Source organism: Grammomys surdaster, unplaced genomic scaffold, assembly GCF_004785775.1.
Source record: "Grammomys surdaster isolate TR1022 unplaced genomic scaffold, NIH_TR_1.0 724, whole genome shotgun sequence".
In the NCBI taxonomy this organism is placed as follows: domain Eukaryota; kingdom Metazoa; phylum Chordata; class Mammalia; order Rodentia; family Muridae; genus Grammomys; species Grammomys surdaster.
Window position 1 is genome coordinate 845,050 of NW_021605143.1, and position 25,821 is coordinate 870,870.

The 25,821-nt window shown below is 48.9% G+C and overlaps 1 protein-coding gene across 1 annotated transcript in view; it reads right to left on the reverse strand.

Annotated features, from left to right (window-relative positions):
• Positions 1–2,496: 2,496 nt before the first annotated feature.
• Positions 2,497–25,821, reverse strand: part of Slc4a8 (solute carrier family 4 member 8) — a 57,778-nt gene continuing 34,453 nt past the window's right edge. Inside the window, exons 12-24 of the mRNA XM_028782247.1 lie at positions 23,445–23,619; positions 22,790–22,923; positions 21,136–21,381; positions 19,291–19,396; positions 15,591–15,704; positions 12,654–12,815; positions 11,533–11,784; positions 9,624–9,692; positions 8,301–8,474; positions 7,205–7,336; positions 5,254–5,345; positions 4,004–4,099; positions 2,497–2,908 (exon numbers count right to left, since the gene is read on the reverse strand). Of these exons, the coding sequence (XP_028638080.1) occupies positions 2,896–2,908; positions 4,004–4,099; positions 5,254–5,345; positions 7,205–7,336; positions 8,301–8,474; positions 9,624–9,692; positions 11,533–11,784; positions 12,654–12,815; positions 15,591–15,704; positions 19,291–19,396; positions 21,136–21,381; positions 22,790–22,923; positions 23,445–23,619 (1,765 nt within the window). The 3' untranslated portion in view covers positions 2,497–2,895. The remainder of the gene's footprint in view (positions 2,909–4,003; positions 4,100–5,253; positions 5,346–7,204; positions 7,337–8,300; positions 8,475–9,623; positions 9,693–11,532; positions 11,785–12,653; positions 12,816–15,590; positions 15,705–19,290; positions 19,397–21,135; positions 21,382–22,789; positions 22,924–23,444; positions 23,620–25,821) is intronic.

The following is a 25,821-nucleotide window of genomic DNA, read 5'->3' on the forward strand; positions in this document are numbered from 1 at the left end:
CAAAGATCTTCAGGGACAGCGGTAAAGTGGCACGGGACACACAGGAGACAGTGTCTCTGCCACAAATTACAAACTAAAGCACGCCCAGGACAAGTGGCAATGCAGGACAGACACTGCAGTCACTGCACAGGACACAGGGAGAATTCCAGCCTCCACGCTGAAGAGGAAGTCTGGAGATTGATCAGGTGGAGGAAACGTGGAATTAGGAACTCTCACTTTCTGGATGGATCATAAACCACAGACTCTCTCCAGTCTGGGCAGGCTGGAAACTTAGTGAATACCACATTTTTATCCAACATTTATGAGTAATTTAAAAGTCTGCTCCATTGCCAACAATGAGAAACCGCAACTGCTCACACTGTCTTTTGGAGAGAGATGGTTTCACTTTCTCTATCAGGAAGGCAGGTTTTCATGATTAAGGAGAGCCAGCCTCAAAGCTTCCCAAGGTGTGTGTGTTACACAACCAAACACACTTGGCAATTGCTCATCACATCTCTCCAGCTCTTCACCTTCCTCTAGAGCAACCCTTCCCTGACGGTCATCAGGAAGCAACCGGCCACTTAGGAACCCTCCATCTTTCCCCTCAGAGCCAGGGCTTCACTTGATGTGCTCTTGAATGCCAGCCCCTAACTCCGTTCACATCACCAGCTGACATTGCCAGCCTATCACGACATTAGCTGGCCACACTCAAGATGTGTCTAAGAGCGACCCATGGCTAACGTGGGCCTGAGGTCCCACAACCGCATTGTTCAGAGCTAGCTAGAGCAGCCTCCACCCTCATCCCAGGACATAGCTCGGAGGAGACAACACAAGCATCACTGAGACAAAGTTTCAGTGACACTGGCTCCCTGGCACGCCAGGCTCCTCACTGTCCCATGTCTCTCCGCTGCACTGAGGCCGGGCGGGGGAAGCAGTCACCAATTTCCCTACAGAGAAGGCAGCAGGAAAATAGAAGGAAAAATGTGAGAGAAGAGCAGAGGATGTTCCGAGAGAATACAAGCCATGAGAAAAGACTCACGTTCCAGGAAGTATCCGAAGGGCCAGGAAGGTATCCAAAACCTTCCTTCCCATTGACAGGCTGGCTCTGAACTCAAAGTGGGGAAGGACTGGACTTATTATCTCTGTCCTCAAGTGATACGCTTGGGAAATGTGGTACACAGAGACTTTAATGCCCCCCGATTTCTAAGAAACCTGCCTGTTCCAGTATGAACTACCTGAGAGCAAGTTGGGGAGGCTGCTGAGACAGAACACAGATCTCTCATGAGTAAAGAGCAGACAAACTAGGGATCTTACCCACTTTCCGGAGGCCGTTTTGGGATTAGAAAGCAGGGTCACATTCATCCCACAGGCCCTGAACAGCAATGCCTACCACTATTTTCAGAAGACACTAGGCTCTATGTGGCTCGTGTCTGTCCTGTACCAACTGTCAAATATCTTGATCATCTCTGCATCAAGACGGCAGTGGTCCTGACAGGTAGGAACTGGCAACATGGTGTGGCCCTCGACACTGAAAGCCTTCAGAGAGGACTAGATGCCTCAGAGCCCGAGGGGAGCAACCTGCGACCAAATGATGTAGCGCTTCTTCACCCAGGAAAGGACGACAGCACGTTGTGTGTGTGGTCTTTGTACAGAGGCTGTCCTGGGTGGACAACAGCATGGCCAGATCACTAGTCACGTTCTGTGCACAGAGGAAGGGAAGGTCTCTAAGTGCTTGGTCCAAAAAACTGATGATAGTTTTGGAACATAGAAAAATCATACACATAGTTTTAAACTAAGTATCCAAATTGACTTCACCACTTACAGTTCGTTTCTTCATGTGGCTTTTACATTGGAGCCAGAACTTCTGTCAACAAAAGAGCTCCATGTTGAGGAAGCCGCTCGGCTGATGGCGGTTTGGCCCACTGAGCTGATGATGATGGTATTCTCCACTAAGGCAGTTGAGGGACACTCATGAGCACTCGGGTCTCTTGAGAGATGGCAGCAGCATGTCAAACAGTCCACAGAGGACAGCGTGACAACCCAGACCCACCTTCCTACCTCACAGACAGTTGGCAGCGAGTCTTTTCTAGACAGTTACAAAACAGACCTGGAACAAATCTTCAGGCCTGGAGTCTAAACTAAGTCCTTCCATAGCAAGTCAGGCTCCTCTTTCTCCAGCTCCAAGAAAACCCCAAGGAAAGACACTCATATTCCTATCACTGCCGGCTTCCCCAGGCCTTTCCTGAAATCAGCTAAACTCCTGCTCTCACGCTGTCCCCTATGGAGGTGATACAGGTGACCCAAGGTCTCATGACGTTATACTGCTTCTGGAGGTGATACAGGTGACCCCAGGCCAGAGGCAGCTTGCTGTGGTAGTTGGTGTTAGATGGCTGAGCTGAGGTAGCAAACCTGCTACATACAGCATCTGTCCAACATCCCCTTCCCAAGCAGAAAGGAAACTGAGGCACAGGCTGGTCACAAGCCTGCCCTTGTCCTGCCCCTGCCACTACTCCAGGCTAGCTCAGGAGAGGGACCACAGAAAAGAATCTTCCTTGACAGAATGGACTCATGTGGCTTAACAGGCCAGCAGAGTATCAGAGAGAATGTCTGAAAATGGAAGCTGGCTCTTTAATGGTGGCAGCTCTGAGGAGAAAGAAGGAAAAGGAAAGAGGCAGCAGGTGGTGGCCCCATGGTGGTGGCCCGGCTGGTGCCTGGCTGCTGGTATGCAGGTAGCTGGATGTCCTCCAAAACACACACCGAGAGTGACTGAGTGCTTCCATGTGGCATGGCTTTGAGATGACCAAGAACAGGGCCAGACTCAGCTTGGCTTCTTCCCAGAGAGACTCACCATTTTCTCAAAACCCAGAGCATCTCCGAGGCACCTCACGGCCCAAATCTTCCACCCAGCAGAGACTCTCAAATGAAGGGGCTGGGTAACAACAACGTCACAGTGAGTGAGTGAGACACAGTGCTCGCTCTCAACACTCTGAAGATGCTACCTCAACTTGGATCTGGCTGCATTTTAAGTTCATTTACAAGTAGACTAGTTCTCAACTAAAAATAACCACATGTGTTATACATTCCCACAGCTGCCTGGAGTTTCCTCTGAGAGAAGCAAGATTCTGTGTTTCACTCATGTTCCGCTAAGATCTATTTTAACCCATTCAGTGAAAAAGCTGCCACACTATGTGCTGGCGGCCATGACTGAGAAGCACTGTGCTCCTGAAGACACCTCACTAGCACCCTCCACTCTGCATCCACGCTGTATACCAGGAGGGACAATGTCCCAGGTTATGTGCAGAAATAAAGCAGGGAGGGCGGGCCGGCTTTCCTGGTTCCTGGCTTATTTTTAACAAAACAACTGTTATCAGTATCAAGACTTTGGATTTTTGCCTTTATTTATCTGATGATTTAAATGTAAGTGGTGTCTGGGCTAAAATCAGTAACTTATATACATTGCGTTCCTTAACATAGGCAAAGACACCTCTAATTTTCTTTAATAATCTGATTATAACTGATCTATGCTATTATTAAATTATATAGAGAAATTTCTTTGCAGAATAAGAAAACTGTCACGTTTAGCAAAATTCTCCTTTCAGAATCAAAGCTAAGTAGGTTAAAGTCTGGGCCAATACTATCATATTGTTCATCAGTGTTAGCACTATTGATCCAGGTTATTAGCAATTTTCCAATTTGTATTGTTGCAGTAACCAGAGACAATGTTTAGATTCTGAAATGAGAAACTTCTTCCAAGTGGGATTAAAGGGACTAAAGGATAAAGCAAATTTACATTCCAAAATAATTATAGCCCTGCCCTTGGGACCAGAGTAAAGGGTCAGCTCAGAACAGCCTGTCTCCAAGTATCTGGAAACTTTTTATTTTTATTTGTCTCACTGTACGGTTAGCAACGGTTCTGTTATTTCCCAGACAAACTCAATCCTACGAGCGACACACATTTACCTTCAGCAGTGCTGCCATTTTCAAACGATGGAGGAAGGTAAAGAGGATCCGGAGCTCTCCTTACCTTTTTTCTTTTGTATTTCCAGAATTTATGCTGAGAGCCTTCCAGACCGTGGTTTTAGGCATTTCATCTGATATATTAATCTCAGAAGGGTCACATCTGAAATCAAAGCTCAGGAAGTGAATGTCAAACATAGACGTGAAGGTACACCACCCCACCAGAAGGGAGAGGGGCCAGAGGAGGAGGGGCCCAGCTCTGATGAGGCAAGGTAGCCTTCGAGCAGCCTGTAGGCTGGCCCACGCCCCAGGCTGTGGGGACCTTCCCAGGGACCCGCTGTGTGGCAGGAGTTCCTTCACATCCTCACTTATATAACCAAATCTCTTCCATTTATAGTTTACAAAAGAACCTCATGGTCCATTAGCTTAAAACACTCCTAGCAAAGGAGCCTGAGCACAATCTTCATTTTGAAGGGCTAAGTGCCCATCAAATCTCAGTCAGCAGCAGTGTCAAGACTCCAGCCAGGATCCGTGGTCCTGGAAAACTCCAGAGCCACCTATGGGCCGATGGTCTCCTGAAATGCAGAGAGACAGCACCCACAGGAAAAGGAGCTGATCCTGCTTTGCTGCCAGAGATGTCAAACAGCACAGACACCTCAGAGACCACAGAAAAGACTTCCTGATTTATCCACGGTATAAACCACACCCAGTCTCATAACTCATCCGCTAACTCCCCACAATCGCCAGGCTCTCCTCACCTCTAGGCGTCTTCAGCCTGGGTATAGCGCCCAGCAGACACCAAGGTCAGGACTGAACCACACACAGGACATTCAGACCCTGTGCTTTGTGGTGAGCAGCAGGCCTGGTACAGAATGGAGCCTGTCTGGGCTTCGAGGTGAGCATATCCTTGGCTCCATGAATTAAAATGCTGTAACCCATATGGGCGTGACCTCCCTGCCTGTCCCCAGAGGCAAGCCTGGTGCAGGCATTCCATGCCACCAGGCTGAGAACTCGTGGAAATGAACTTCTCACCCTCTTGAACTTAGGAAAGTGGAAAAGAACAACTTGGGGTCGAGAAGTAGAGAGATTCCACCTGGAGCCTGACAGCATGTTAGCAGTGCTGTGACCCTGGCACATTAGCTAACTGTAGCAGGAGGAAGTGGATGGGGACAAAGGCAGACCCCCCCCGGACTCCCTGACATGGGACCAGGCACTGTGGCATGGGAAGTACACCGGCTGACACCGACTGCACCGCTCCTCAGGGCCGTGTGTCACAGGAACCCTAGCAGCAAGCACGCTGAGACCTGGGAGCTTTACCTGAAGCTGTTGTTCTTGCCAGGACTACTTAGCAACTTGCGGCTTTCGAGGGGGAACTTATCACCCGCAATGTCTAACATCTTCTCAGCCTCCTGGAAGAAAGGGGGAGAGCATCATCGTCAGGTCTAAAGGAAACTTCTCCCCAAGCTCAAAAAGACAGAGCATGTGTCCAGAAACAAGTCTCGGCTCAGCTCAAGCTGGACTACACAACAAGGCTTGCTAAAAGCCCATAGCCAGCATTTCCGGGAACCTGTGAAATACACCCCACCTGCCAGAGAAGGCTATTTCCAGTGGGTACACCTGTAGATGCTAGGTCTCAGGCTTCCCTGTCCCCCTGCCCCAGACACCTGTTCTGTGTAACAGTGAGGTTTCCCTGTCCCGTCCCCACTCCCATCGCTTCCCTCAGACGGCCATGTCCATGTCCAGGATGCTGTCTTTTCTCTGTGCTATGGCCGCCTCAGAGCAGCCATTTTGGTGGTTTCTTTACCACACCCTGGCTTACAATTATATCTTGTACCAAGTAAATCAAGAGTCTTCCCGCCTAGTTTTTACCACCAAGGTGGCAGGCAGCTTTTGTTCCCACTCATATAATTAGGTCCGTTCATGGGCTCGATGCCTCATAAAACATGAGGCCATCAAATAACAGAATGGAACAGCACTGAGAAACAGGAAGAACCCAAATGCGAGGGTGCCCTTAGAGCCAATGACCAGTTACAGGGACACGGGACACAAGACCATGTCAGTGTTGCCAGAAAAGAGAGGTAGGACTGCCTGAGGAGGAGGAGGCCCTGTGATCAGAGACTCAAGTTTCAGAGAGAGAGAGAGAGAGAGAGAGAGAGAGAGAGAGAGAGAATGAACACCATAAGGTGACCTAAAGAGGAATCAGCCAGTTATAAGGAGGTCTGGTCCTCTGTTATACTCTGACTCAGGGTGTTGAGGTAGTAACGGGGAGTCTAGGATGATGGGTGAGGTGCAGAGCTTCTAGCATTCGTGAGGATCTGACTCAGATTACCAGGACTCACATAAAAAGCTAAGCAGGGCAGCAAGCCTGTACTTCTGGCGCAAGGAAGTAAAAACAGGAGGATGGCGGTGGCCTGCTAGGCCACACAGTGAGCTCCAGGCAGCCTGTGCTGTAAACCAGACCTGGCATGTGGGTATTTCTGTTCTCTAAGGAGCTGTCTCCAGTCCACGCCAGCACTTTCAGTATATGTGCAGCCTGTCCCAACCACCGCGTTAAAGGGTTAGTTCTTACCAATTCCAACTTTGCTGTCAATTTGATAAATGAAAAAAAAAGTCTCAGCCAGGGACAGTGACACCACAGGCAGGAGGAACACAACTTATTCCATTGCTTTTATATTTAAAATTTTCAAGTTAAAACAATACATTCAAGACATTTAAAAAATTTTAAAATATAGTTGAAAAAGATGGCAGTGTCTACTGAGTGACAAGGTTCCTTCCAAGCCTGAGCTGGCAGTGGGAAAGAAAGAAGAAAGAAAGAAAGAGAGAGGGGAGGGAGGGGAGAGAAGTGCCTATCATGGTGATGAAACATGATGATCAAAAAGCGAGTTGGGGAGGAAAAGGTTTTATCAGGTTGACACAAAGCTGGCCAGTGCTGACAGAGCTGGCAGGCTGCCTCGAGACACTCCTAGCCCTCTCATTTTTGGCCTTTCTGTGCATGCTCCGGCCACGGGCTCAGAGTCCACTGTGGACATGGCAGGGTGCTAACTGCTGAGGGCAGTGAAGGACTGTGTGCGCAGAGCCAGCCATGGCACTGTCTGCAAGAGAAGCACAGCCAAATCTCTCAGAAATGATGGGTTTTACACGTTCGCCAAGTCAGGTCTTCTTGAAGAAAAGCAGCCCTCAGTGTGGCCCTCGGGATCCCAGGCATGCCGCCTTCCCTTCCACCCGGCCTGCCCTCGCTCTCTCTCTGTCGGGAGCGAGACCAGGCTACCTCCTCCTGCTTCTTCTTCGCATCGTCCAGCTTCTTCTTTTTGCTCTCGGGCATGAGGTCGTCCAGCCAGCTCAGCTCCCGCTTGGAGAAGCAGAGATCCATGACTTTCCTGACAAAGACCAAGGCCAGGACCTGATGAGAAGGAAGCAGGTTAAAGGGTGAGCTTCCCCACAGAACAAAAGAAAAATGATTTTCAGAGAAGTCTGGGACATTCCAAGCAAACCCGGGCTCGTGAGGATCACGACGGTAGTCGCTAACTGCGCGTCACTAGCACTCGGCACCCAGTGCAGAGGCTTTTTACGTTATTCACACATTACATTATTTTTCTGCTTCCATACATTTTTAAAAGTATGTTATTTCATATGTGCGTGTGCATGTGCACTATGTGTATATCTAGTGCCTATGGAGGTCAGAGATGGCATCAGTCTCCAGGAACTGACATTTAGTCAGTAATAAAAATGAGCAAAATATCCACTTCTCAAACTTAAGGAAAATCTGCCACAAGACAATGTGGGCAACGGGGAGAACCCGGTGTCAAGTGATGAACCAGGACAACCGGAGCCACAGAGACAGCGCAGAACCGTGCACCAGGACAACCGGAGCCACAGAGACAGAGCAGAACCGTGCACCAGGACAACCGGAGCCACAGAGACAGTGCAGAACCGTGCGCCAGGACAACCGGAGCCACAGAGACAGCGCAGAACTGTGGTTGCCTGCGGGTTTGTGGGAAGGGAGACTGACAAGGGGCAGGTCAATGAGTGTGGAGTTTGCTTTGCAGGATTAAGGTCTAGGAATGGACAGTGCTGTTGACCTCACAGCAGTGTTCTCATCCCACTGATGCAGACAGTGAACACAGGGAGCTTTTGCTGCACACAGTTTACAACATCTTCAAAAACAGCATTGCTAATTATTAATACAATCCACACTTAGCAGCCAGGCTGCATAGCTATAATCTCAGCACTTGGGAGGTAAAGACGGGTTAGCTCTGTGAGCTCAAGGCCAGCCTGGTTTAATTACACAGCAAATTCCAGGCCAGCCAAGGTTCCACAGAGAAAGCCTGTCTTGGGGGTTGGGGGAATGGGGAGCCAGACCTTACCATCATCGGGAAAACAATGGCAGCCGGTGACGCCTTGATGACCCAGAGCAGGACGAGGCAGGTGAGCTGGACGAGGGTGAAGAGGTGCGCTTTGCGCAGCGGCACGTGCCGCAGGTAGATGAAATCTGGCTGGTGTTTTGCAGGCATCCCGAAAAGCTTCAGACGGTCGAAGAACTGGAAGGAAGGACTAGCATTGGTGTCTGGGCGGTCTTGGGCCGGACACCTCCTTAAGCCCAGACATAGCAGTATACTGCCTGCTCAAGAGCAGCCAATACTGTTCCACTGAAGAGAAACGGAAGCCGAGTTACCGAGACAACAGGCGGTGTTAGTCAGGTCAGTAAGTGGAAGTCAGGAGACTTAGTGAAACCTACCAGTAATTACAGATAGTCTAAGGCAAAAGAATCGCCAAGAGTTTGAGGGCAGCCTGGGCTACACAATGGGTTCCAAACTAAGCTACAGAATAAGATACTGTTTCAACAAATCCCATCCCCCCCCAAATCCCTAATTCCCCAAACCCCACCTCTTGTGCTTGTTCTTTGAAGAATGTGAAGGATAAGTATACTGACAAGATCAAATGAGACTTCTTAAAACTCTGGATAGAGAAATTAAAACAGGCTGGAGCCAGAGATGTGGCTCAGGAGTAGAGGCTTGCTGCTGTACAAGCCTGACAGCCCAAGTTCAAATCCTGGGGTCCACATAAAGGTAGAAGTTGAAAAACAACTCCACAAGGTTGTCCGTGGACTGCAACACGCTGAAGCACATGTGCCTCTCACACCCATTTCACTCACACACACAGACACATATACACACACAGACATACACACACACTCACACACAGACACAGATACACACTACTCACAGACACAGACACACACCACACCATGGCACTCATGTGGAAGGCGGAGGACTACATGTCCCGGCTGGTTCTCTTCTTCCACCATAGGTCCCCAAGGACAGGACTCAGGCTGTCAGGCTTGGTATCAAGCTTGTTTCCTGCAGAGCCATCTCGGTGGCCCCAGTTTACGTCCTGGTTCCTGACTGACATTTCAGGTTCAGGTCTATAGGAATTTGGCAAAGCATCCTGAGTTTAATACCAAGTAACCAGTGGTTAAAAGTGACTGGAGCTATAATGTCAAGCCAAGCCACTCTGGAAGCCGATGCTCTTGTTCCAACATGACCATACTTTGTACCTCATATCTGAAAGACGGTCCTTGCACAAATGGCAAGACTGGGAACTAATTTCTCAGGAACTGGTTGTGCCTCCCTGGTCAGGACAAGTGAACACAGAGTAAGAGACATGTCTGTGGCCGAACCACACGATACCTGGATTCCTTGTAGAGAAGAGACTCCCATGTAGAGGAAAACCCCGTAGAGCACTGGCATCGGGATAAACTGCAGAGAAAGGCAATAGCTGTGGCAGCCTGGCAGCGCTGACGTCCAGCAATATTGACACAGAAGTTCTAGCAATTCTTGCTTTGAACTCACTATAGACAAGGCTTGTCTTGACTCATGGACACCTGCCCATCTCTGCCTCCTGAGTGCTGGGACTGAAGGTGTGCACCACCATGTCCCAACTATATAAACTGTTACTTCCAAAAATGAAGCAAAGCCAGAGTGTCATAAACATTGTCTCTGCTGCCTTTCCTCCAGTTAATGTGCACTGCTAACACCAAAATCATCTTGTTCTGGAATGAAACTATTACCTGTAAGGTAAGTCACAGCCTCATGGCTCCTCCCTAGATTGTATGTAGACAGACGGAGACGTGCACACACTCACACCCATCTCTGCTTGCACATGCATATACTTGTGGTCACCTGTGCATGCACGTGCACACATTCTTGGTCACGTGCACACACACATGCACAGAGACTTCACAGATGTAATTTAAATCTTTCTATAATCATCACATCCTCAGGGACTTTGTATTTGACACAGACTAAAAATAAATTCATGTTTTCTGACCTAAGACTTGAGGGCAGCAGAGAGGAAATCAGTTGAGAACATGTCGTTATACTGCGCTTTTTAAAGTGTCCACACGGCATGTGAACGTGGCTTTTCTGTCCCATCTGTTCAGCTTAGAGAAAATCTTCATGCAAGTGTGAGCTAGAGAAACAGCCCTCCAAAGCCAAGGCAGGGCAAGGGTCACAGCTCAAGACTAAACTCAGTTTCTGTTGTTTGTTCCCAAGGCTGGCCTTGAACTCACTGTGTACAGACAGTCCAGAGGATGGCCTTAAATTTCTGATCTTCCTATCTCCATCCACGTGCACCAACTGCCTGGCTGCTACAGTTGAGGACCCAACCCAGAGCCCGGCGCTGCTCCGTAGCACCCCACGGGCCTGCCCCTCAGTCTGCTTCCATCCTGGGACTAGAGGACAACACCCTTCCTCAGTTTGAAAGGCCACACTGGACTTTGTTGCCCCAACTGTAGAGTGACTAGACACTTCCATTTAGTGACAGGTTTGCAGCACTGTTGGATGGTGTTTGTGCTGCTGACTCTTCATTATCAATGTGACCCAACTTAGGAGTCACCTGAAAAGAGGAAACTTCGGTTAAGAACTGTCTGTGGGACACTCTTGATTGACGTGGGAGCTCCCAGCTTCCAGGGCAGCATCCTCCCTGGGCAGGTGGGCCTGCACTGTGTAACAAGTTAGCTGAGCAGGTGTGGGTTGTGAGCCTGTCTGGGGGAGGCCCGCCCTGACTTTTCTTCAGGATGAACCATTACCTGAAAGTACAAGATGAAGTAACCCTTTCCTCCCCAGGTTCCTTTTGGTCATGGTCTTTATCACACAACCGAAACCAAACCAGAACAATATTTATGATCCTAGCAATCAAGATGCAGAGACAGTATGATTGATCAAAGGTTCAAAGCCAGCCTAGTCACATAGTGAGTTTTAAGCCAGCCAGAACCAAATAAGACCGTGTCAAAAACAAAATCCCTGGGTAAGAAGGGCTGGGGCAGAGCTCAGCCCTACGCTGCCTGCTTTGCATGTAGAAGGCCCGGGTGGACCTCCAGCATAAAGGGAGCCACTCTGAGAACGGAAAACAGCACGGTGGGCGAGGCGGTCCTTCAGATCACTTATCACATTCTATTACCATGTTCATTTTCTTAAGCACATTTAACTGTCCACAAGAATAACTTCCTCCAGGGCGTGCATGTGTAGATCTACTAGAGCCACTGCGCTCCTGCCACAGAGACCCTCGTGTCTGCTTGGCATGCTAATGAAGGAATACCTTTAAGACAGCCGTCATGAAGACTGAGCAGCCCATCAGCACGAAGATCATAAGCCCCGTGACTCTCTGTTCTCGGATGCCCAAGAACTTGGGCTGCTCCCCCGGGGCAGAGCATTCGGACTCCAGCTTGAGGCTATTCACATGTGTAATGGACAGGACGGTCGCAGCCACAAACCAAGGCAGGCCCATGATGGAGCAGACTCCCAGCATGACAGCCACCATGAGCAGGTCCAGATGGTAGCCACAGCCTTTCTGTGGGGAGACAGTCACCTGCAGTCAGCTGTCTAAAGTAGGGCATCTAACGCTGAGCTAAAGGCTTTGGGCTCACAGCTATTGGGGGCATGAGGGGGGGATGAGGGGGTATTGAGGGGGAATGAGGGGGAATGAGGGGGTATTGAGGGGGTACGAGGAGGAGGGTGTCCAGAGAATTCTTATAGTCCTCCCAGATAGGAGCAAACAGAAGAAAAACAGAAATTTTAGCTTGTCATATATATATATATGCCAAAATCTCCAGTCGCCTCCAGCTTACTCTGCATGAATCTCACACACTCCCAGTCAGCCTTCTCTGGAAGAAAACCAGAAGGGAGCCACATCTTGACCATTCTAGATAGTATATGTTTCTGTTGAGTTCCTGACCACCACCGCTCATCCTTGCCACAGAGATGAAGGCACACAGCACCTCACTAACACAGTCTGAGTAATCTATAAGCTCGGGACCCATTTTTGAAGCCACATGATTGAACCTAGAGGAGAGAATTCCTGCCTCTGGGAAACAGGTTCACATCTCTGAGCCAAACCTTGGGAGAGAAAGCTGTCTAGCTGTTGATTCAGAACCATAGCTATTTAGGGGTCAGCAGGGCCTCTGCCCGCCCGCCCACTGAAGCACACGCTGATGCACGGCTTGAGAGGAAAGCAATGGGTGTGCAAGTTCCTCCCACATCTCAGCACCAGGCTCCACTCCAGTCTCACCTCCAACCAACCTTTGTTACTAATGGGCAAGCAATGAAAAGCCCTTCTGAGACTTTCCTCTCCTCTCCAGCTCCTGGTACAGATGGGCGCATCCTAATATAAAACACTAACCAGCTGCAATCTCAGCCTCCCGAGTCAGAGGCCCTGGTCACCTTGAGCTTGTGTTCCTTCCTGTTAATGATGACAGCGGTGATCTGTTGGTCCATGAAGATCAGGATCGTGCACAGGAGAGCTGGGATAGCAGCAGCTATCACGGTCCACCAGGGGTTGGGGCCGATGGGGTTAATAAACCATCCTCGATCATCCCTCGTTGGCTAAGAGAGAAACAAGCATAGTTTCTGTATCTTAACTCTGGAAATGAACACAAACCAAACCACACTGAACATTATTCCACTTGTCTTTTTGTTCTCCTTTGAAGAAAAGGCTTATAGAAAAAACAAAACATGAGCTCTATCAGACATCCGACCTTTCTGCCGGGTCCCCTTTGAAAGTCACTTCCCACTTATCAGCTTCCTGTGGAATACACATCAATCCTCACTGTCTTCCATTTATTCCCAACTTTATCTCAGCCTCAGGGCAAGTAAAGCATGATGAGTAACTAATCTGTTGTCTAAAATCACCTTCCAAAGACTAAACAACACAGACAACCCTCACCAACCCTCGCCGAAAGCCATATAGTCTGTGTCTGAAGTACAGAGGAAAAGCAAACAGACTCAGATTTCTTGGGCTGAGAGTAGGTTGTCCCATGAGCCCCTCTCATCAGTGGTGAAACAGGAGTCCAGGAACTGGAGGCTTCAGGAGGCCCAAAGCTTAGAGAACTGTCTGATCGGGACCCTCTATCCTCGGCGACTTTATAGGCCATTTGCTCAAACTATTGTCCCCATCCTTGGTGCACTCTAGAGAAAACACACGTGTGCTGGAGGATCACCCCGAATGACCCAAACCTCAGCAAATAAAGGAAAGACTGCTGTATCTTGTTGACACATTAGTTACAATACTTGGGCTCAAAAACTCTTCAATAATATTGGCAAGTCCCGGATTTTGAATCGGCTAAATAAATGTTAAATGCTTTAGAACGGATGTTTCTGTAATAAGAGTGTTCTGGGTGTAGTCCCAGCTCTCAGACCGACACAAACATACTAAAGCACTAACAACATCACAAGTAGTCATAGCCAAGTTCATGAACTGAAGACTAAAGATTCTGGGGGAGACACCTCTGCCAGACACATACAGATGTCATCACTGTTCTCCACACTACAGAGTGTGACACCATCTACACTGCTCTAAGTGTTACAAGCAATCTAGCTTAAAGCATAGAGGACCCTGCAAATAGGGTGTGTGCAAATACAGCATTTCCTTTCTAGTATAGCGAAATCTGAACCTTGGAAGCTACCCACCTATGGCTATGGAGAGGTGGCTGCTCCTGCCTTCAGTCTGGCTGAGGGAACTGCAAACTGGCTGCTTCAGGAGAAAGACAGGAGGCAGCTTCCTCTCTGCCCTGGGAGCCACATCTTCTCTAAGCTCCTGTTTCTCAGTCTTGTCTCTCCCTGCCTCCCAGAGGTCCCAGGAATCAACTCCCATCACAGGACTTCCCCAAGGACCAAATGCTCCAAACTCACCTATTTTTATACACAATCCCTTTGTCCTACAGTCAGCTAGGTATCAGGGAGAAGGCTGGTGGTGTTCATTCACACAGGGCTGAGACATGGGGCTCTCAGCTGTGTTATATGGATGGAGGGTGTTTCTTAAACCATTCCACATTTTAATAAGCTTAACAGAATTAAACAGACAAAACAGAAAAAGTATACCAATAGTTTGTCTGTGTAATCACCATGGAGCAGCCCTGGCTGGCCCGGAACCTGCTATGTAGACCAGGCTGGCATCAGATTCACAAAGACCTGCCTGCCTCTGCCTCCTGTGTGTTGGGTCTAAAGTGTGTACCATGGAGCATCAAGGACTGCCTCTACCACTGTCTTCCTGCTATCCCGAGTTCTTACCGTCACTGGGCTTCGCTGCTTTGTGGGTTCTTCTTTTTCTCACCCTTTATCCCCCAGTTTCACCCCCTAACACTAGATAGGAGAGAAACAGGATACAGGAGAAAGGGAGAGAGGGAGAGAGGGAGAGAGGGAGAGAGGGAGAGAGGGAGAGAGGGAGAAAGGGAGAGAGAGAGAGAGAGAGAGAGAGAGAGAGAGAGAGAGAGAGAGCGCGCGGGAGAGATCCCTGGGCCTCACCCCTTTCCTTTTGTTTGTCTTTGACCATAACTAACAACAAACCTCAACCAACCTCCCTAAATGACCAACCACTCCCCACTGGCCTCTTGGGGCCCTCAAAATTATGTACGATTTGAGAAGTTCCCAGAATTCCAAACATCACATAATCGCAGAAACTGTCCGAAGCTGGCAAAACCACACTTCTGCTGGCGCCCGAGGAAAATCATGTCAGCTGCTGCAGTCTGAAGCAGCCCCACATCCCACACTTGGGGCTTAAAACAAAAGCATACTCTTATGATTGTTTCTGAGTTTTTTTTTTTTTAAGAAACCAAGATTCTCAAAAATGTCAGTACACTGTCCTATTCCAGAGTCTTCTGAGGTGGCTGAGTATGCCCAGGCTGTCTGTCCTCTCTGCCCCACGAGGGTCTGTGGAACTAAGCTCAGCTTCCCAATCTCATCTACCTGTAACTCTTGCACTGAGTTAGATTTGGGATCCCAGTGATTGATCAGTATTTCAGCTTGTATATAAGATTTTTAACTACTGTGGATTATCAAGAATTTGACAAGCAACTGAAGAAATCTCCTGATGATCCAGGAGTAGCCCTAGACTCCACACAAGTTCTTCCAAGGTCTGAGATCATTTCTATGCCTTCCCAGTTCCCCAGGCTACAGTTCTGTGCAGGTGGTATCAGCCAGCTCCCTCCGTGGACAGCCTCGCCACAACACCACGTCTTTAAGTCAATGGGCACTTTCCGTTCTCCTAAAGCTTAGCAGGACAACGTTTCATGATAACAGATGTTACATTTTGCTTTCTGAGCCTCTGAGCACTCCCTGAGGTCAGCATACGCTCGGGCACGGAGCTCCCTGCGGTCCACTCACCTTGAACACACTGGGAACCTGAAGCTTTGGCGAGGGGATGCCAATCAGAAAGTCAAGGATCACCATGGTGAAGATGGTGAGGAACACAGCGAAGTCACTCACCATGGAGCGAACCTGGCACGCAAACAATCGGAGGGAGCGGTTAAACAAGCATGGAAATTAGCACCTGAACTAACATGAAAATATTTAAACAAGACTACTTTAGTATACTCAAAGTATACCCACAATATACAGCTCTAATATGGAAAACCAAACCTCTGACAAAGTCTAATGAAATCAAGACCAGTCTCTAAACAGTGCAGTTTGGGGTACCCAGGCCCAGGTTCCGATTTCTGGGTCCAGCCAAGGTCTACTGTTCGAGCCCAAACCTCTGCAGCAGCAGCATGTTCAAGTCCTCCCACACCCAGCATCCACATGCGCCTCAGCTGACGTTCAGAGCGTGTCCAGAACCTGAGCGTGTTCCCACACTCAGCAAGTCACTGCCATCTCTCACTGGGTTAACCACTTCACCTTTGCCCTCCAGTGCTCCTGAAACACTGCTTCTGGAGTAACAGAGATGAAGGAGAGAGGGTGGGGAGAGAAACCCTGTGATGGGGGACAGGGAGGGGGTGGCATTTGGGGTATAAATACATGAATAAATTAAAACAGAAACCCTAGTTGAATCACACCTTCCTCTACCAACTCCCCCAGAGGTCTCCTTGTTCAAAACCCCAAAGTTCCCCTCCCTGTGAGGTCCTCCAAGCTTGCAGAGCTGCGCCAGTGCTGCCCCACTGGTGACTGCTCCAGCCACACTGACTCCCCCACACACACACTACTGCCAACCCCCCCGCGCCGTGTTTGTCAAGCTAGCCCTGCTCACTCCCACCACAGTCTCCACACCTGCCAGGAAACCCTACCTGGGATCAGTCTCTACCTCCTGAGAGCAGATTCACGAGTGGGTGCCATGATACCCAGACTTTTTACCTGGGTTCAATTTTTCTTAAACATCACAGCCACGTGTTTGCAAGCACTTTACTGATGAAACAAACTATCTCTCAGAGAGCTAATACATTTTTGCTTAATTTTAAGCTTCAACTCTAAGCCTTGCTGTAAATTACATCCTACAAGCACAGTAACTCAGAAAAGCACAGACTCACTCTGCACTAGAGAAGACCTTCGCAGGGTCTTCTGTGTTCTTTCCCTGTGTGACCCTGTCGGAATACTTTAAAGACACTCACCAAATCTGTTTCACTGTAGCTTATCTGGATGGAGGTCATTTGCCGTGACATGGTTAAGGATCCTTAACTGAGACAGAGTCTCCCCAGCACTGCGGATATCCTACTACGGAACTATCTGAAATTCACCATTGCCCCCAGTACTTCTTTCCTGCTTCATTTTTTTTCAATAGTGTTTTTTTTTCTTTCTTTGTGTGTGTGTGTGTGTGTGTGTGTGTGTGTGTGTGTGTGTAATCGCATGTGTGGTGTGTGTGGTGTATGTATATGAGTGTGGTGTGTATACATTTATGTGTGTACATGCATACGGTGTGTGTGCATACATGTATGCAACCACGTGTGTGTTCCTATCCATTTTAAGGCCTATCCCATGTCAGAGCTTAGGGTGCTTTAATAAAAGACAGGGACTTACACCTGCCATAATCTCAGCTTCCCACAGACGGCAATACACACACATGTGCATGCACGTGTAACATTTCTTTGCTTTGGTTTGCAGCATGCTCTCCATGGTTTTGATCACCGTCCCATGCATTACCTGAAGCTCTATGCCCACGCCATGAAACGACCCTGTGCATTCTGGATCCACATGGAGCCTCCTTCTCTGCTTTGAGCTCTACAGCCCCGACTCCCAGGCCGATGGCACCAACTTTCCCTGTGCTTTCCCTTCATGTCCAGGGGAGGAGAGTTTTGAATTAAAGTGTTTATTTACTTACTCTGTGTACATGTGCACACACCATGACACATGTGTACATGTGCACACACCATGTGTACATGTGCACACACCATGACACACAGGGAGACAGAACAACCTGAGGAAGTGGTTCCTCACCATGTGGGTCCCAGGGACTGAACTCAGGTCATCAGGCTTAGCAGCAAGCGTCTTCACCCACTGAGCCCTCTCACTGGCCCTGCAGAGATCTTTGTGTACCTCACAGAGCTTTCCCAGGCTTGAGAAACTAGTTGTACCTAGCAGCCACTTGATAACTATTTGTCCCGATAGAAAACAGGTCATGAACTTAGCTGATACACTCAACTACTCTGCAGGTCACACGGGTCTAAGAGGGGTTTTAATCCACAGAGCCCGCCCGCACCATCATGAACTCAGGTGCTCACTCGAGCATAGCTGGATGAGAAACCTCACAGAAGCGACGGCCACACAGCTGCTCAGCCTCAGGCTCTTGTTCTGCTTGGCCTGAGCAGACCTTTGCTCTTGAGGCTTCAGCCAGTCAGGGAGGGAAACCAAGCCACAGGCAGGCCGGCTGCTGCAGCCAGTGCAGCCAGGGAGTTCATAAGCTACGGCAGGAACCGTGGGTGGGGAGGGGCTTTTGGGTACTTTATACTGTGCGAGATAAATCTCTCCAACTGACTGTTTTCAACACGCCTGCTCTGGCCTTACGTCCAAGTGTCTAGGAATCTGAGACGCGAAACTTAGCACCTTTCTGGAAAGCATAGGTAATCCTCTAGAGACTTTTCCAGCAACTTAACTTACTGGGCCCCTTTGAGTCACAACATTTTAAAGCCTCCCCCTCCTTCCATAGCGTGGAGCTGGGGAAGAGGCTGCCAAGTGCTGGAAAAGCCTACTGTCCACTGCAGCAAGGGGCAGAGAAGGGTTCTGACAGCAGGCTGACCCAAACAAAAGAAACACAAGCATGCTACCTACCCTGGTCGGGAAGTAGCGGCTTGTCTTAAATGTCTTTAAGGTGCTTGAGACGATGAAAGTGGCAAAGAACAGAATACAGGACCAAAAGAGCACATCAGGCGTGTAGGGTCCGTGGTGACCACAGGCGGGTCCCATGAATTCCCCGTGCATCTCCTGGCATTCCTGGAGCAACAAGCATTCTGGGTGACAAGAGTTGGGCACACATAACCAGCTACTGGCTTCTGAGTTCACCATGCTCTGCCATCCCACGGTTGCTGGGGAGCACGGGCCCCACATTATCCACTTGACCAACACAGGCTGCAGCTCTTGCTAGCAGGTCCCTGTCAAGAAGGCTGTATGGTCCTAACCAAGACACTTGGACATAAAGTTAGAACTGTCTGGAACAGACATTTCTTCCTAGGCTCTGGGAAGAACTTTGACTAACCGACAGAAACGTGCATCAGCTAATAGCTCCCACCGTGGATGCTACAGAGATCATCAAATAAAATGTCAAAATTTTAGCATGAAAACAGCAAGGAAATCTGTAACTATATCAATATGATTTAGCAGAGTTAACAGTAACAGGCCCACACAGGGTGACCAGTTATATGATCAAAATAGCCCATTTTTAGACTCCAGACAGGTCTCACCATATAGCCCTGAATGGCCTCAAACCTAAAATGTTTCTAACCTTGCTCTCCCAAATGCTAGGATCACAAGGTGAGCCACTAGGGCCAGCTTAAGTTTAAACGCCAGGGTCCAGCTGAGCAGAGTGCTGCTCCACCTCCACCTAAAGTCCTTCTTAGACAGAGGGTGTCATCACAGAGCTTCCGGCCATGCCCAGACTTACGCTGACAGTCAGGTTTGCCCAGTTCACTTCTGCAGTCAGGATGTTGTGGTCCTTCCAGAACTGTAAGGTGTGGTTGTTTGGATTCTCCGGGAGCACGCACCTGCAGCTAGGGAAAGGGGAAGACAGCCCTAAGGGAAGCAGCCAGCTGGTTACGAAATGCTCTTAGCCACAGCTAGGCCGGAGCCTAAGAGCTCTCTTTCTCGTGACTTCAGGTCTCACAAACAGGTCCTGAGAGCCGAGGCACAGTCAGTACCTCAGCAGTTCTGTCAAGTGACAGCACTCCGACTTTTGCTTCACCTGTACACTTCGTAGTCATTCCTTTTATAACTTATGATGTAAGCTTCAGCTCTCTCAAGAGGGAAGCCTCAAACTACCTTAGTTTTTAAAGATTTCACCCCTGGGCTGGGAGGGCGGCTCAGTGTGCAAAGCCCTCGCTGTGCAAGCATGAGAACCCAAGTCTAAGTCTCTATATGCTCAGGATGCTGTGGGCATCTGTGATCCACATGCCTGTGACGGAGAGCGAGCGGGAGACAGAGTCCGTGGACCTCTCGGTCAGCTAGCTGGGAACATACAGTGTCAAACAACTGTGAGACTCTGTGCCAGACAAGACGGTGGGCAAAGGCCAATGCCTGAGGCTATCCCCTGACCTCTACAAATAAGCTGTGATATGTACACACCTGTTTCCATGCACATATGCACACATGCACAAATGTGCATGCGCACACACACATATATATGTATTTATGTATGTGTGTGTGTGTGTGTGTATATATATATATATATATATATATATATATATATATATATACCCAAAAAATCCATTCCATAAGATATAGCAACTATTCTGATCTGATCATTACATATTATATACATGTTGAAATATCATATTTGTACTCCATAAATATCTTCAACTACTACATGCTAATTAAAAAGAAGCCTAGCATGCCACTATGCACCTGAAGTGCCAGCCATGTGGGAGACAAAGGCAGAAGCACCATCTGAATTCGGGAGTTTGAAGCCAACTTAAACAACATATCCTGTCTCAAAAACATCAAATAACAAGGCTGAGATGACTCAGTTAAGAGTGCCCACGGTGCAAGCATGAGTTAGCCCGTGTTCAGGCGTGCCTCAGAGCCGTGTGAAAACGTCACTTGTGTCGAGGGCTACTTACAAGCCAGAAATGAGGTTAAGACAGGATTCCTGGGATCAAGTAGGTGGAACACACAAGATTTCTAAGATGACAAAACTAGGCTTTAGGATATTATCCTGGGGGCCAGTGAGATGGCTCAGTGGGTAAAGCCATTTGCCACAAAGCTTGGTGACCTGAGATGATCCCTGGGATCCACGTGGTGAAAGAAGAGAACCAACACCTTTCAAGTTGTCCTTTGACCTCCAAACAGTGGCCATTATACACATGTACACATATATACGCACATACGTGTACATATGCACACAACTAAAACATTAAAAGAAACTCTCCTGGCTATTGCTGACCTTTATTGTTTTGGGGGTTTTGTTTTGGGGGGGGCAGGGATCTAAAATGGGTAAGCCTTAAAAAAAATCATGGTATATTTTTTGTGATTATTTCTTCTTTCCCTTTCTTCCTTTCAAGCCCCCTCCCTCCCCCCCCCCCCCGCTCTCTCTCTCTCTCTCACACACACACACACACACACACACACACACACAGGTGAGCACTATCAAGATACACTGCATACTGAAATCCATGCAGCACACTACTGAGTGGTGTAAACTGGTTGACTCCCACAGCTTAGGACAGCGAAAGTTCCTAATTCTGTAAGTGAAGAAACCAAACCAAAGGAAGGTGTGCTGCAGACACATGCTTACTAATAGAGGCTCAGGCGGTCCAGCTGGCTGTGCATGTGGACGGGGTAGGTCTCCGCCAGGTGAATCAGCTTCTCTATGGCTTCATAAATGAAAATAATGCAAATCAGGGAGGCAAAGGCTTCCTCGGTGAACCGGGTGATGTAGCAGACGAGGGAACTGGCGTCGGTTGCCACCAGGACGACACACAGGAAGGCAGTCCACAACCCGATGCAAGCACGCAAGGAGAGGTACGAAAGGGCGTAGTCCCTGAAAAACACCAAGGCTCATGAAGAAGCTCGGAGACAAAAGGACAGTGTGGCTTATCTCACCGTGTCCACTCCAGCACTGAGACCTGTTGTCCCCGAGACAGCATGCACTGCACTCCTCAGTGAAGCCTGGGGACAACCAGTTCAAGATCTTCACAGGGTGTTTGCAGGGTAAAGATACAGAAAATGGAGGAGGAGGAAAATATGGCCTGTGCAGTATTTCCACATTGCTGCCCAGTGTGGTCATGCCTGGTTGCAGTAAGGAAATGGGGCTGACCCTAGTCCTATGAGCTTCTGCTTCCAATACAAAGTGGAACAAGGATCTTGAAGAAAACTTTGAAATTAGAGCATTGCTAGGTCCCCACCACCATTCACTGAAAGAATGTGGAGGAGGGAAAGTAGATCCAACTTAAAAGTGTCCTAAAATGTAAGTGAGTGGCGGGGGGGGGGGGGAATCTGTATCAGTTAAGATATTTTTCTTAAAAATTAAAAAGTCGGGCTGGAGAGATGGCTCAGTGGTTAAGAGCACTGACTGCACTTCCAGAGGTCCTGAGTTCAATTCCCAGCAACCACATGGTGGTTCACATCCATCGGAAATGGGATCTGATGCCCTCTTCTGGTGTGTCTAAAGACAGTGACTGTATACTCATATACATAAAATAAATAAATCTAAAAACAAAAAAATTAAAAAGCCAGCTGGGTGATGGTGCACACCTTTAATCCCAGCACTCAGGAAGCAGAGGCAGGTGGGACTCTGTGACTTCGAGGCCACCTAGAAAACAAGTTCCAAGATAGCCCGGGTTACACAGAGAAACCTCTGTCTCAAAACAAAACAAAATGAAAAGAAAGAAAGAAAAAAGAAAATAAAAATTAAACAATCCATCTGAGCATGATGGAGCAGCCATTCAGCATCAGGAGACCAAAGCAGGAGGACTGAATGCAAGGCTAGCCTGTGCTACAGTGAGTTCCAGGCCAGCCTGGACTACACAGAGACCTTAGTTCAACATAAAAAGAGCTGGAGAGATGGGTCAATGGTTACAAGCCCTGGCTGCTCTTCTAGAGGACCTGGGTTTGAATCCCTGCACCCTCATGGGGGCTCACAGCCCTCTGTAACTCCAGTCCCAGGGGATCACACACTTTCTTCTGGTGTCCATCACACTGCACACACAGTGCACAGGCATGCACGCAGGCAAAATGTCCACCGTTATAAAATAAAAACATGTAAGTCTCAAAAATTGAGAGATCTGAAAGGCTGAACATGTAAGACTTTCTGTAATGGCGAGGAAGATGATTAGCAGACTCTGGAGAGAAAGGCCACCTGTAGCTACTCGAGCTCTGGGGAATGCCCACCCCTCCTCATGCCCTCGTAGCAGCCACACCCTGGTACTGTCAGGAAACCAATGTCTTACTTGCAGAATTTGAACAAAATCTTTTCAAACACCAGCACGGGCCCGGTGCTTCCCAGGATGGTGAGAGGCTGTCCAGCAAACAGAGAGTAGGCAATCCCTGTCATGGACGCTCCAAACAACGACTCAATTGCACTCTGAGGAGGAGAAAAACAAAACAAAGCACAGAGTCCAGAGCCCTGTAACAGAGCCGGGCTGGCTTACCACACTGACTAGCTGCGCCAGGCCAAGAGTGATGGGTACACAGTGCCTGGTTCTCCAGCAAATAGACACCACTTTAATAACCCAGGTACCAGACCATCTGCCGTGACTCCTCAACTAAGGCCAGATTCGGTATAAAAAGCACAGTGATGAGTTCACACCGGGAGCTATCGCAGTCACTGAATCTTATTTTCAAACGGTATCAGTGGATCCATTTTCCATTCTTGGGGTGGTGAGCAATTCACCTAGGCAACCAGGCACTGAAATGACATCTAAGCAGAAGGGATATATATACCAGGAAGAACCGTGCTCCCCCGTAACTCAGACCACCAGCCACTCAGGGGAGAGGATCCGGTCTTCCCAGCCCTGGCGAGGCAATGTTTCCCCAGAGGACTTGGGTGCTGCCGTGATATTCTGAATCTCCTCTGGACCCTTAGAAACCATGCAGCGGTCTTACTATGCGTCCTTCTGTGGCCTCTCCCAGCAGTCCCCCAAAGGTGATGACAGGCGACATGCAGGCACAGTACAGGAACAGGAAGGAGGCCAGACACTGTAAGCTGAGAGCGTCCCGGTAGTCGCTCCAGTACCAGGGAGCCTTCCGCTTGACATCCAGCACCAAGCCCCCAAACAGCCTGCAGAGACATGGCAGACAGGCCTCTAACACAGTCCCTCTTCTTCGAGGGCGTGGAGCGGCACACATTCTAAAGTACCTCAAATGTGCTTGGTAATAGTTTAGCCTCAACTTCACCCCAAGCACAGAGCCCTTTGGAACTGGCACAGACTCTGTTATAATCACGGGTATGACATATGGTAAAACTGAATATGTATGTTCCAAGCATTTAAAAAGCTAATTTGGGCATGCATATTACCCACTTATCAATACTCAAAAACTAAAGAGGAGAAATGTTAGCTTCATTTTCAAACTAAGCTGTGGGAGGGAAGCACCTGAGAAGCACCTGAGGGACCCTGTCCTCAGAGGCTTTCCAGATGTAAAGCTCTTCAGGAGCAGGCTCACTCTGAACAAACCCCTGTCCCTCAGTCTTTGCATAACAACTGACTCATGCACTTGACCAGAAGGCCGTTAGGACCGGCCACCAGGCCTGGCCAGGCACTGGAGCTGTAGCAGTGAGCAAGACAAACGCAGCCCTGGCTCTCAAGACCCACAGTGCAGGAGTCAGGCAATGCATGATGGGGGCTTGGTGACACAAGTCAGGGACAGGTATCTCAGCAGGGGCTCAAAGGAAGAACTGGGAGACAGCCAGACAAGGTTGGAGAAACTGAGTCACAGAGGCAGTAAATGGCTTTAAGGAATTAGAACTTAATCCTAAAAGCATGTCAAGTTACTGACAAGGGTTAGACCGTGGGGCAGCAGCATGCAACACACATTCTAGAATGGTCCCCCTTGTGGCAGTGTTCAGAGAGCATGGGCTGAGGGGAGGGGAGGCTTGGGGGCTACTCAGGAGGGAGAATCAGTAGCCTGGACGGTGAGCTTCAGGGCTTTGGGGTTTCGCAGAGGCCAATGAAGAGCACAATGCTCACCAAGGGGAGCACAGCCTCCAGCTGAGCCCTTCCTTAAGAATGGAGCCTCACCTCACAGAAGCTACTAGACAGCACTGACTGACTGCCAGCCATGAGAGAGAAGAGAAGGAAAGGAAAGGAACGGGGTGGGAACTAATAACCAACCGCAAACTCTGACTGGATCCCACATCAACAAATAACTCTGAAAACATGGCAACGATCTCAAAAAAAAAAAAAAATCAGTGTGAGCTGAGCACTCCATACATAACTCAAAGAACCTTGCTGGATTACAGACTGGGATAACCGTTTGTGAAATGTCCTTATTAAATGAGGTACACACTGAGGGAGTTACAGGAAAATGATACCAAGGATTTGGTTTAAAATAATCCAAAAAACATAAAAATAAGTGAGAGGAAATAAGTGAAACAAAATTGGCAAAATGTTGGTAGAGCGGGCGGGCTCCCGGGGCCCACTAGGCAACCCTGCTCTGGAGGCAGGTATGGCTGCCCCTTTCTGCCTCTCCAAGAGCCCAGAAGACAAGCCCAGTCAATCCTGCTCCACTCAAGCCCCAGGCTGAAGCGGGGTGAAAAGGGGGACACGGGGTGGACACTGGCCCTCACTGTTCTCCTCGGGTGTGGAGCTGTTCCTGCACGTAACACCAGTAACACTGCCCGCTGGCCGAGTGTGGTCTTAGAGAGAGGAAGACCCGCCTTAGCATCAGTCTGTGTGGCAAGCCAACTCAGGCAGCCTCGGGGGAGGGACCAGAGGTCTGACTTAAAACACAGCATCATTTTGTCTTACCTTCTCTGGACAAAGAGACCCCGGGGACCTCTGTGGTGTCAGTGATTAGTCTGGGGATTATTCAAGAGTTTCTGGATCCTACCTAGAGCAGCATCTTGTACCAGGCCTCTCACCCTTTACCAACAACCCTCATCTGAGGGGTGTTACCCTGAGGAATGAATCTCCCACACCTCACTGAGGCTCCTGAGATTCTCCCACAATGCTCAGCCTCTTCATGGAGGTGAGTCCGTGAATAACAGGAGTTATGTGAAGCAGGAAGATACTGTCTAACTTAACTTCTAAGACAAGAAGGCACTGGCTCACACTTCATGGAAGGACTAAAAATTTTAAATTCTGATTACTTTATTTTTATTGTTTTTAGAGACAAGTTCTCTTTATAATGTAGCCCTGGCCGCCCAGGAACTCCCTTTGTAGACTTGGCTGGCCTTGAACTCACAGACATCCGCCTGCCTCTGTGTCCTGCGTGCTGGGTTCAAAGGCATGCACCACCACTACCCAGCTATGATCGTCTCTTT